Source organism: Anoplophora glabripennis, unplaced genomic scaffold, assembly GCF_000390285.2.
Source record: "Anoplophora glabripennis isolate ALB-LARVAE unplaced genomic scaffold, Agla_2.0 scaffold155, whole genome shotgun sequence".
NCBI lineage: Eukaryota > Metazoa > Arthropoda > Insecta > Coleoptera > Cerambycidae > Anoplophora > Anoplophora glabripennis.
The window spans coordinates 68,378-82,197 of record NW_019416721.1 but is presented as its reverse complement, the minus strand read 5'-3'; the positions used below and the strand labels follow the sequence as shown (position 1 = coordinate 82,197).

General features: G+C 32.3%; 1 protein-coding gene across 1 annotated transcript; it reads right to left on the bottom strand.

Annotated features, from left to right (window-relative positions):
- Window positions 1–239: 239 nt before the first annotated feature.
- On the bottom strand, window positions 240–11,144 carry LOC108915400 (probable cytochrome P450 6a14). The gene is made up of 8 exons (XM_018721423.2): window positions 10,914–11,144; window positions 7,121–7,353; window positions 6,836–6,979; window positions 6,464–6,649; window positions 2,132–2,464; window positions 1,815–2,048; window positions 1,278–1,529; window positions 240–632 (listed from the first exon to the last, which is right to left on the bottom strand). The coding sequence occupies exons 2-8, from the start codon at window positions 7,344–7,346 to the stop codon at window positions 469–471; spliced, it is 1,539 nt and encodes a 512-aa protein (XP_018576939.1). The 5' UTR covers window positions 7,347–7,353; window positions 10,914–11,144; the 3' UTR covers window positions 240–468.
- Window positions 11,145–13,820: the final 2,676 nt, after the last annotated feature.

The window sequence follows — 13,820 nt, the reverse complement described above, 5'->3', positions numbered from 1 at the left end:
TGTTTTAATTTTGATGTCATAGAAACTGATTTCTATTCCCGACCGTGGAAAAAAAAAATTATACAAACCCATTTAAAAAAATATACCAATGACGTCACCACTACACAGACTACAATGTGACGAAAAAAAAACACTACACTACCTTACTACGAAACAAATAAGTCTAGGCCTGATGACAGCACTAGTTGTGATTAATTTGATTAGTCAAGCCAAAAAGAGCAGAGTAACAAAAACTTCAAATCAAGATCTGATAATATAATAATAATCATAAAATAATACGCAAATAGTCCTTTTAATGTTACTTATTTTTAACATACTGTATCTGTTCTGGTATTTCCTACATACTTATAATTACAACAGCAGGATTTTACCGTAAACTATGTACCTAGGTAGACTAAACAATGCCTATGTGTAACAATTAACAAGAATAATAATCCGAATATAAAACGAAAGTATTTCATTTTTTCTTCACAACTTTTCAAAGTTAATCCAAATGCCATCTTCCGCCGTAGGGATAAAAGACTTTGTAGACAGTTTTATGGGGACTCTAGTCTTCTTGTTCAAAGTAACCCTGAATTTTCTTAGGATGCTTGTTAGTCCCACCTTAGTCTGCATCACGCCGAATCTTTCTCCTAGAAAAAGAAAAGAGAATATATCTTGTGCTTTTATAGTGCTTAGAGAGCGAAAACCATAGGTATTTTATTGCGTCTGCCTATGAATGGTGTTTTTGTAGTTCGTTTTTGAAGATACCTCAAAAAGGGCACATATTTCATTCTGCTCATACCTCACGTGAAGGTAATTCTAACTTGTATTATGCACTTTGACAGCGTAAATTGATTATTGTCCCTTTGATGCCCTGATGATTCTATTTTGGTCATAAGCAACCAGATCCCATCGGTTTTCCCGGGTGTCACTCGGTCACAACAGATCGGTAAATATGCGCTAGAGAAGCAAAAGGTTATCCATTACACTAAATATGCGCTGGATAACCTAAAAGTTATCTGGCGCATATTTAGAATTAACTGAATCTGTTTTAATGAATCTGTAGTATAGGTAATTATTTGTGGCGCTTGAATTACGCACACAGAGCGTTAAGAAAATAGGTTTCGTACATTTAACAGTCGATTATTTGCCCTATTTTGTCCAAAACAGTTCGGTGCGAAATGTATTCAAAACCTAACCACTTAAGACAGAACTTATCTCCCTCGCATATGTTATATTAAACATTTTGTCGATTTCCTTGACTATTTTAACGATTAATGTAAAACAGATCTTACCTATGCAAATTCTAGGACCTTCACCAAATGGTATGTGGGCGTAAGGGTGTCTTCCTACTTTGTTCTCTTCGCTGAATCTCTCGGGGTCGAAAACAAGTGGATTTTCGTAGTTTTCTTCGTCTTTATGTATAGCCTGAATGGGTATGAAGACTTTGGTGCCTTTTTCTATGACTACATCTTCGCCGGGAATCTTATAGTCTTCGGCAGACACTCTAGTTAGGAATGGAACTGGTGAATAGAGCCTTAGAGTTTCTACAAAATAAAAATGCTTTTTAGTGTATCTTACAGACCGAGAATACAATAATGTTTTATTTTAGGTTGTTCTCATACAAACTGGACAATTTTTTGCGAACGACAGACTACACTTGTAAACACCACAACTACAGCTTCAGAACAAGATTTAGAGATTGACACGCCCCAAAGTCTGGAATCTCGAACAAACCTATCCAGTTTGACTACGATAGAATGGCGAATATTTATTCAGCGGGTTTTGGAAATTGTGGTAACAAATCGATTGCGACAGCGAAATGTACTAACCGTCAATGACTTGCTTCAGATACTTCAGTTCGCTCAAGGAGTCGTAAGTCATCTTGTTGTCGTGTTTGGCTAGAACCGTCTTGATTTCTTCTCTGACTCTGTCTTGGATGTCCTGATGCTGAGCCAACTCGTAGAGAGCGAAAGTCATGGTGGTGGAACTGGTCTCAAAGCCGGCTATAAAGAAGACGAAACACTGAGCAGCAGCTTCGTCCATGGTCAAAGTTCGCCCATCACCTAAAATATTTTGACAATTCATAATTGTTTTTTTACCCAGTTTTGCGATTTTGGACGGAAAAAAGTCATAGTACCGTTGTTACCTTTGTTCCCTTCCTCCTCAGCTATCTTATTCTCCATGATACCGATGAGTAGCTGCAAGAAGTCGTTCCTGTAGATATTGTTTTTCTGTCTGTAAGCAATGGTCTCTTCAACCACCTTCCTGAAGAAACTAGTAACTTCTCTTGGAAATGTGATTATTCCGAGCTTTCTGGCTATGTTTGGAAAACTATTGGCAAACGTTAATGCGACAATTTGGCGGGTACTTCTCTTGAAAAGTCTCCTGCCGTGTTCCCTGAAGGGCGAATTTACATCCTTGAAGCTGTTACATTCCAAGCCAAAGGCGCAGGAGCCGATGATGTCGGTCGAAAATTTGCCTGAAACGTTGACCCATCTGTCAAATTTGACACATAACCAACAACACTCATGTTCTTTATTGTTAGCCAAACAAAAAAGTATTTAATTAATTTAATTTTTCCAGTGAACGGTAAACTCAATTAAAGGATGAATAAATATTCATCCATAACTAACAATAAAATAAAATTACAGTTATACTTTCAGTCAGGTCACTCAGAGATTCTAATCATGGTAAAACGTGTATGTTGCAATAATTCATATCTTTCATGAAAGGAACAAAAAACAGTGGGTCAAGTATTGAACCCTGAGGCACGTCTGATGTTTGACTAAATATATCAGATTTGTAACCACAGTACTGAACAAAATTAACGCGATAGATAAGACATGATTTCAACAAGTAAAAGATATGTGTGTTACCAAGTGGTATATCGTGACTACACCGTGTCCACCTATACTCCGCGGTCGAAAATATAGAGAGTGACTCATCGCTAGCTTTTGGACTAGTAAGGGGGATGAAGCGTGCCGGGAACGAAAATCCATTGGCGTGTCTGCGTAAAAGGCAACAAGATATAGAAAATATTGAAAAAATATAATAAAACATAACATCTAATATTTTTTACGGTTTGCTATAACCGGCACTTTGATCCATTTTAATTATTACAGCATTTTAAAACGTCCCAGTTGTATTTTTTTAATTTATAAATTCATTATAGCCGTGGAAATAGATCTCTCGTCTACGCTTATGCTATGACGTTTCTCAGGACGGGTAAATCAAGTCCGTTTACACCCATTAAAAAAGCATTTCCCTATTCCCTACCAAGTGCAAAAGACAGAGATAGAATATAGATCGACGTTCAGTGTAACTGAGTCTATAGACGAGTATAGATTATGTCGATGTGCGTAGCGAGCGGCACAAAGATAAATAATATTGAACCGTATAAAAATCATTTTATATTTTATACGCATTATGGTAATAGTGTTTTTATATTATGTCTGAGTCACTCTCTATAATTTCGACCGCGGAGAATAGTGCGCGTAAGTCCAATATCTAGGTTAATAAAATATATAACTTAATTTTTTTCAACAGAGTTGCCAACTTTCCCGAGCTGCACAAAATGAAAATATATTTGCATGTTCAGTTTTTCCTAGGCAGGTATCAACTTAATTTTTTTAAATGGAAACCTATATTTTGTATGGCATTATCGAATTCTACGTGAAAAACTAGCGGAACTTTGTGTTATGGCCCCTATTAAAATATTGATACTTTTCTAGATAATCGACTTTTAATTTTTTTCTTATGTTTCTTCTTCTAGTAGTTGACATAATTATGATTGTATGACAGCTAGGAATTTTTTTTTTTTTAGGAACTGTAGAGTGAAGATGGCTCTTTCAAAAAACGTATCAAAAGTTGACCTGCGATATACAGGGGCAAAAAAAATCATGCCAAACCTGACAATTTAAAATTTGAAAAATCTCGCCTTTTTAAAAAATTTCAACACCCTGTGTTTTATGATTTCATTAGATGCCTTTCTGCAGACCCTACAATTTTTTAATAGCTTTCCCTATACCTAAGTCGCGTAGTTTTTGCAAAAAAAAAAAACATTTTTATGTAAAATACCGGATTTGCGCCCGTTCCTTTGTCGGGAAAAACGCAGTGAGCGCCTGTCAGGCAATAAAATAAATTTGTGACAATCAGTTTACATGTCATTTCATCTTCTATTGAACATTCACGTGCTAGTTCAGATAAAGTACTTACTAAACGTGCATACAATGAACTATTCAAAGGAAGAATTAGTGAAAATGTTGTATGCCTTAGGAGAAGCTCATGGAAATTGTTTGCTAGCAGCACGTATTTACAAAGCAAATAATCCAGATTTACAGATTTCCACGTGCTGACTGTTTTGAAAACGTGAAGCAAAGGTTTGAAAGAACAGCAATTGCAAATTATGAGAAAACTACCAGGAGACATGAAAGTAACAATAATAATATTCAATTTAATGTTGTGGCGTCTGCTGTTGAAAATCCAAATATTATTGTCAGGAAAATAAGTAATAACCTTGGAGTTTCCAAAAGCTTGACAAATAAGATATTGAAGAAGTATAAGTTTCATCCATATCATATTGAAAAACATCAAGCACTGTTACCTTAAGACCACCTAAACCGCCCGCAATTTTGCCACTGGGCACTGGATAAAATTCAACAAAATCCAAACTTACTGACGAATTCACATCTTCAAACACATGCTTACCCAATCGTCACAACTTTCACCACTACGCTGACAATAATCCCAGATTATTGAGGGAAATAGATAATCAGCATCCTTTCAAAGTGAACGTGTAGGCTGGAATTTGTGGAGAACATATTGTTGGACCGTACTTTTTTTAAGGCAATTTAAATGCCATATTTGCATTTCTTTCAAAATGAACTTCCCCCTCTTCAGGTACATATGCCCGCTGATTATTTGGTTCAACAATGGTTTCAGCGTGACGGTGCCCCTCCACATTCCACTTTGGCTGTAATGTGATTATTTTATTGTTATTATACTTTTCCTATTACGTATTTATCTTTCAGGTTAGAGAATACCTAAATCACGTGTATTCAAACCAGTGGTTAGGTCGTGGTGGTCCAGTTACTTGGCCCGCACGTTCGCCTGACTTAAATAGTCTGGACTTTTTCTTGTGGGGTTATATCAAGGAGCGAGTATACGAAGTACCACCAACGGATATTCAAGGCTTAAAATAAAAGATTCAAAACGAGTTTCTAACTATAACACCTCAAATGTTAATAAATGTCCACATTCATTTTCATCGTAGATTAATGCTTTGTGGAGAAAACAACGGTGGACAGTTTGAACATTTATTTTAAGTTAGCTTGCGACTAGGGGTATTCTTTTTTAAAAATTCTATTCATCCAAATTTTTTAATCTCCAATTTCACTAATAACTTTTCTAACTACGGTAACAGTGCTTGATTTTCAATATGATACGGATGAAACTTCTTCTTCGATATTTTATTTGTCAAGCTTTTGAAAACTCCAAGGTTACTACTAATTTCCTGGCACTAATATTTGGATTTTCAACAGCAGACGCCACAACTTTAAACTAAATATTATCGTTGTTACTTTCATGTCTCCTGGCAGTTTTCTCATAATTCGCATTTGCTGTTCATTCAAACCTTTCCTTTACATTTTCAAAACAGTGGGAATCTGTAAATTTGGATTATTTGCTTTGTAAATACGTGCTGCTAGCAAACATTTCCCATATTTTGCTAATTCTTAATCACTTGTAGCGATTTTGTGGTTTTTTGATTTTATTTACAAATAAATGGTGACTTTCCATACGGACTTATTTATTGAACTCAAATATCTAAATTTTTCAGTTATTAATTTTTATTTTAAATAATGTAGCTAGACCACCAATAAATTTAATAAAAATAAATACCCTACAATATTTTTCCCGACAAAGGAAAGGGCGCATATCCGGTATTTTACATAAAAATGTTATTTTTGCAAAAACTACGCAACTTAGGTATAGGGAAAGCTATTAAAAATTTGTAGGGTCTACAGAGAGGCATCTAATGAAATCATAAAATACAGGGTATTCTATTTCAAAAAGTCGAGATTTTTCAAATTTTAAATTATCAGGTTTGGCACGATTTTTTTCGCCCTCTGTATATCGCAGGTCAACTTTTGATACGTTTACTGAAAGAGCCATCTGCACTCTACAGTTCCTGAAAAAAAATAATTTCTAGATGTTATACGATCATAATTATGTCAATTACTAGAAGTGACAAAACATAAGAAAAAAAAATTAAAAGTCGATTAACCCGAAAACTATCAATATTTTAATAGGGATCATAACACAAAGTCCCGTTAATTTTTCACGTAGAATTCGATAATGCCATAAAAAATATAGGTTTCCATTAAAAAAATATTAAGTTGAGACCTGGCCAGGAGAAACTGAACACCCTGTACATGCAAATATATTTTCATTACAGCAGCATAGATCAGTAATATCTCACCTAAAATTTCCTTTATGTCGGCTTCTTGCTCGTTGTCGATGTGACCTTCAACATACTTTTCTAGAACCAGACCACAGTCCACTAGAGTGCTAAACATGCTCTTTAACTTGCCAGAGGTGAATGTCGGCGACAGTTTGGTCCTCAGATTCCTCCATTTTACGCCACCGATAGCAAAGAGGTGGCCACCTAAAAAGTATTTTTAAACGGTCGAGCAAAGAGGTGTTTTCGCCAAACAATAGAGTCAGTCAAAAATCATCCTCAAAACGAGCATTTTAAAGATGCCTTCATTAGGAAATATTCTCTACTTTGATTAGTAGACACTATCTGCTCCCTTGCACAATTTCTCACACCTTGAACTATAGAAAAACTTACTCATAGGATCGTCTTTTTCGTTAGTGTAAAGCCCCCTTTCCACAAAGTTATGGAAATCCTTTGTCATCACTTGTTTTACCAGATCCAGATCCATTACTACCAAGTTGCCACGAGTTATAGAATAGATACCAAAATATTTCCATCCTGAAATAGATCGCAAAATTAAAATCCACAACAAAATGTTTGACGCTTACATCTTCTATGAAAGGTGATTTTACTTGAAGGAAATGCACCGAGTTTTAATGATGACGATAAATTCCTGCCTTGACTTAAATTTGTACTCACCTTTAGATTTTGCTTGCCTGTATAAATCGACCATTTGTTCTCCAAGAGGCTTATTTATACTAAATGGGGATTGAAAGTTACCCCAAGGCACTACAGGTTCAAGATAGGGTATGTTCCTCTTCTTCCAATACTGGTAGGACCATGAAATGTATGCATAGCCCACTGCTATCACCGCAGTCAAAAGGGCTAGCAAGTCCAGCAACAGGGACCCAGAATAGAAGGACATGGTCGAGCTGCCGGAGAATATTTATATAATTTTTCAATAATTGTAATCTATTTGGACAAAAGATTTTTTGTAATTGATTACGAATGGTAGACCAGGGTCGATAATTTTTTAAACCAAAAAAAAAAATTATAGTAGAATGAAACCCATTGGAAAAGAGAGGGAATATAACAGAAATGAAAGGAAACATAATTTACGAGCCATCTGAGGTCGGGAAGGGGTAGGGGGTGAGCTTTTAAGGGTAAAAAACGGTTTCCCTTGATTTCCAGAAAAACTACAAGTCTTATGGTAAAAAGTTAAATGACAACGTTGTAGTTAATAAAAAGATCTACAACTTTTGTATTTACACTTTTTTCACATAACCTCAAAATTTATGTGAAAAATTCAAATAACCAAGTTTTTGGTTTTTTATTTTTATCTTTTACAAACAAATTTTTTTTTCACGAAATTTGGTGAAAACTTACCTATTTATGTCCCAAACACGCTGTAATTTTTTTGATTTGAAATATTTATTTTTTCACCTTATTTTTACTTAATATCGAAAAAGCACCCTAATTTTCAATCGAAAATTCTCACGTCAAAATATCTGCTTTTTTAAAAACGTCGGTGGGCTTTTTCTTCGTTGATATCTCTACTTTCTGATGGTGTAAAAAAAAATATACATTACTATGGTAAGTTTTCTCAGGAAATGCAAAGAAACGAAAGAAGATTCTACAACTTTCTCAAAATATTGTAGATGTCTTATTAAATATTAACTTTATTAACTTATTTGGTTGTTAATTATAATAGTATATTTCGACTTGTAATTTTTTTGTTTATCAATGTAACATGGAATCTTACGTTTTTCGAGTAATTAAAGTGTAAATTTTAATAAATAGCTCAAAATTGTACATAATGATTAGAAAAAAATTTTCGGATTCTAGTTCGTTTCTTTGCATTTCCTGAGAAAACTTACCATAGTAATGTATATATTTTTTTACACCATCAGAAAGTAGAGATTTCAACGAAGAAAAAGCCCACCGACGTTTTTAAAAAAGCAGATATTTTGACGTGAGAATTTTCGATTGAAAATTAGGGTGCTTTTTCGATATTAAGTAAAAATAAGGTGAAAAAATAAATATTTCAAATCAAAAAAATTACAGCGTGTTTGGGACATAAATAGGTAAGTTTTCACCAAATTTCGTGAAAAAAAAATTTGTTTGTAAAAGATAAAAATAAAAAACCAAAAACTTGGTTATTTGAATTTTTCACATAAATTTTGAGGTTATGTGAAAAAAGTGTAAATACAAAAGTTGTAGATCTTTTTATTACCTACAACTTTGCCATTTAACTTTTTTTCATAAGACTTATAGTTTTTCCGGAAATCAAGATAAACCGTTTTTTACCCCTAAAAACTCACCCCCTTCCCCTTCCCGACCTAAGATCGCCCGTAAATTATTATTTTTTTCATTTCTGTTATATTCTCTTCCTTTTCCAAAGGGTTTCATCCTACTATAATTTTTTTTCACTTTTTACCATTTTTGAAGGCTTAAGCACTGGTCTATGGGTATTATTAAAAGTTACAACTACCACCGTTTTCTATATACGTATAAGTTCGAAAATTGAATAAAGTAAGAAAAAATATTTATTAACACTTATCACATTCTCCTGGAAAAGGTTTTTTATTTTTATATTTAGAAGTGCCTCGTTTTAATTTGACGCTAACGGTGATGTGCATTATTTCTAGATTATTATCTAGGAGGCCCATCTAGATAAAATTATTAAAATACGTTTATATTTAATAATAAATAATTTTTCATCTTACTTTACATAAAAAACATTTATTCATGTCCGGTGTAATCTAAAAAAATGTTTGAAAAAAGAATTAATTATCATAATAAACACACATGGTCAGAAGAAAATCCATGCTTTATAGGAAGTCCAGTCACTGAAGGCAAAAATAAGGTAAAAGCTCCCAATTTTTTCAGATAGCATGGATTTTCCTGAATATTTGCATACAAACTCATCTGACCCCCCACTTCAACAGTTATATTGTCTAGATGTGTGCTTTTTCTATTTTTTTTTTCTTTTCCATGGCCAAAAAAATAGAAAAAAAGGTTTTTAACAGTTTAAAATATTCTTTTGATGCATTCACAATGTATTGCATTTATTTTGTTATTCATTAGAAAGCTTACGACTCATTACAAAGTTGCAACCCTTAAAAACCATCCCTTATAGTAAAATAAACAAAAAAAACCTGAATAGGAAACATTTCTGAGAAAAATTTAAATCTATGTTTTAGTATGTAAATTACGCCCCCTAACAGCCGAGCTACGAACTTGAAAACTATTTCCTGTGATTTCTGTTGGTTGATTTATTAATTGTTATAGGGCCTAGACTTTCCGTTTATTTATGGCATTGCTATTTTTATTCCTATTATTTGTTTATTACTTGTTATCGAGTTGAGATCAACAACAGATTCACATGAATTGTTAAAAATGTTTATCATCAAATAGATTTAAGTGATATGACGTGAAGCAATCTTTTTAAAAATACTATAACCTCGTTTAGTTAATAATTAAATATGACTCAAACCACCTTGAATTGTCTCTTGTATTTTAAGATGATTCAAAAACCTTATAGTCCAGACGCTATCTGTTTCAAAAAGTCCATATTTGGGTGAATCGTATATCCACGCAATTTTTAGCTTTTTGGCTTTCAAATATCACTAGAAATTATAATTTTTCTATGCGCATAAAAAAAAGTGGGCTTTTGGGACTTTTGGCGGCATAATATGTTAAAAAAAATCGAAAAATGTCATTTTTTTCCTATTTAATTATGTATCTTCTCAAGAGTTGATTTTAGGCGAAAATGGAAGAGGAAAAAAATGTTTGTAATTAATTTTTTTACAAAATATGTCTAGTTACAAATCGAATGAATCACGATCATTATTGTAAAAAATCGAAAAAATCGCCAAAAATGGGGTTAAAAAACATTACTTTTTAGGGATTTTTTTTTAGGGTCTTTAAATTGGGTATAGGACCTTTATACTTGGCTCAAGAAAACTTCATGTTATGTAGAATCATCACACCAAATTTCATCAAAATCGGTTCGATAGATTTTGCATAATAATGTTGCAATCCAGATTTTGAAAAAAAAATTGTAAATTTTCAAAATTTTGCACAGCAAAGACCAAGGCCCTTAGATACTTGAAAATATAATCACATATCGAATGGCTCTCAAGCTTTCAAACGCTTTTTGAAAAATTCGAATCCGTTAATTAGGAGAGTTCTGGCGCTTGTTTAAACATTGGTCGAATTTTTGTACTTTTGTATAAATTTTTTGTATAAATAATTTGAATAATTTTCATTTCTAGTGATATTTGAAAGCCAAAAAGCCAAAAATCTCCGTGGATTACAATTTTTAATTACAAGGAGGTTTTTTCAGCACAATGTTTTTTTTTTATGATAGGAAAATCTTTCTGAAGCCTATTCAATGCAGATATTTTGTTAGAGTTAATCAATTTCTACTTATGGTTAAAACATATTTCCCTCAGCCAATAAACATCTAAAAATAAAATATACAAATTACCTGAAATTCCTTCCAACGCAGATAGATAAGCGTTAATATGGTTTTATTCAGATAAACTTATCAATCACCAACTTATCAATATTTCCGAATCACTAATTTGTTAAAAAAACTTAAATAAACCCCCTTATCAAACAACTACAATCAAAAATTAGGCAATACTGGTTTACTAACAATAGTAGATATACTTCTCTGTCACAGTTCAAATTACATACTGAAGATAATGAACCAGAAGACAAGCACTTATATTTAATTCTCGTTGCCACAAAGAGATAACATTTATCATATTTTGTAAACCTTACAGTTTGCGTCTTCTTATTTGTAATTATCATCAAATATTTTTCGATTATAATCCAGAAATCTGCAAATCATATCTTATCTTCTTCATATCTCGGATTGCATCAGAAATCAAATTTTTAAGTTTTTAAAATAGCATGGTAGTTTGTCAATGCCAGGGTTGAGGTGTTGCTGGGAGAAAATGATGCAGGGAAAGGTTTACATTAAAGCAAAGACGGTTTTCCAGTTATCTCAATAATTCAAAATTGAATGCACTACTGTTCTTTTTTTAACTAAACTTGTATGAGCGTAAATTTCGTGCATTAGTGGTCTTTTCAATTAAATGAACATTCATCCAAATTTTACAATCATCAGTGATATTTGTACAAGTTTAGCTGGAAAAAGCACTAGTACACGTAACTTCAATTGAAAAAACCACTCGTGCTACCTAAAATACGTGTACACTAGTGTTTCTTTCAGCTAAAAAGGAATTTATCTAAATTTTACAAAGTCTATTAATAGTTTTGATCATTTAATTGAAAAAATAACTAATATGTGTAAGTCTAGTTAGAGGAAGACCTGTGCACTGTAAACACTAGTGTTATCTAAGTAAATATGTGTACACTAGCGTTTTTATAAATAACCAAATATATGAGCAAATTTTACAATCATTTAGCCCGTTTGGTTAAAATGAGTAATAATACAACTAGTCTAATTCTAGTTAGCATGTGTATCCACTAGTGCTGTCTAACTTAATATGTGCGCACTAGTGTTTTTTAGCTTATGGGCATAGGAATCTTTAAAACTTGATTCACATTTAGTTGAAAAGAGTATTAGTAGTAAGTCTAGTCAGAGAAAATCCACGCTCTTCATGCATTAGCAGCAGCTGAACACTAGTGTGCACTTATTTGTGCACTAGTGCTCTTTTCAGCTAATCACGCAAATTTTACAAGGGTCATTGGTATTTTTGCAAGTTCAGTTACACTGAGCACTAGCTCACTATCTAATTACACAACTGTGTACTAGTGTTTTTAACTAAACGGGTATTTGTAAACATTTTACAAAAATTGTTGATATTTTTGCATCTTTAGTTAAAAAGAACACTAAAACACATATTGAGTTGCAGAAAAGACCTGTGCACCGAATGCACTAGTGCTATCCAACCAATTTTGTGTGCACTAGTGTTTTTTGTTTCAGTTAAATGGGTTTTTGTGAATATTTTATAAAAATTATGTGTATTTTTACATGTTTAGTTGAAAAGAACACTAGTGCACGCAGTTTCAGTTGGAAAAACACTCGTGCATTATTTGTACTACAGCTGTCCAATTAAAATTGCATTAATAGTACCTATCCCATTAAATGCTATTTTTTGGTAAATAGTCTTTCGTGTAAATTATATAAAATCCTATGATATTTTCACACGTTTAGTTAAAGAGAGCACTAGCACACTAATGCTAGCAAATTACACAAGTGTGCACTAGCATTTTTACAGCTAAACGGGTATTTATAAACATTTTACAAAAACTGTTGGTATGTTTGCAGTTTTCCTTAGTAAGAACACTATACACAAATTGAGTTGCAGAAAAGACCTGTGCACTGAATGCACTAGTGTTATCCAACAAATTATGTGTGCACCAGTGTTTTTTTTCCAGTTCAGAAATTTTATAAAAATTGCTATTTTTGTAAGTTCAATCGAAAAGAACGCTAGTGCACGCAATTTCAATTGGAAAAACACTCGTATATTTCAGGTACTACATCTGTCCTATCAAATTTGCACCCATATAAGTTATAAATAATTGACATTATTTCATTATTTATAGATTACCTTTAACATCGTCAATTAAAATAAGTGTATCTATAATAAACTATATAAAAAATATTTGTACATACATTTATTTTTACGTCACGCTAATTTTCAATGTAAGTATAATTTAAGGACAAAGTAAAGTAATGATTTAATATCTTTGATTTATAACAGTATAATAAAACCTCATTTTGATTACTATTCGACAATATTATTTAATTGACATTAATTTAAATAAGTTACATCTGTTGCAAAATAAATGAGGTTTCTTTCAGATCTAAAAATATGCAAGTACAGTAAGTAGGTACCTATATGTACAAAAGATTCTATGCTGATTGGCTGTTAGAATTTGTATAAAATCCAAAACTCAAATAATTCTGCATAAACCATTTATTATCAAAACATTTATCAGAACATTTATCAACTAATCTTAAAATACATAGTGATGGTACTTAATTATCATACAAGCCAAATAAATAATTTGTTTGTACAAATGTAATTGTCAACAAAGAGAAATATTTGTTGTGAAATACAACAAACTGTCTAATTGTAAGATAGGATATAAGAAATTATATTTTTTTTATATTTTATCCACAATCACCTTATAATCGGACTTTTATCCACATCTATCTAAAGTGATACTTTATCCACTAGTGGAATAATAAAAAAATTATAAACCTATAATAAATTAAATTTAATTTATTTACTTATTAACATTAACATTTACATTTATAGTAATAGACATTTTGTTTTTTGTTTTATCACATTTAACTTCCTTTCCGTTAATAACAACCCTTGTAGCATTGTTGCCATCATTTTCGGAACGCATA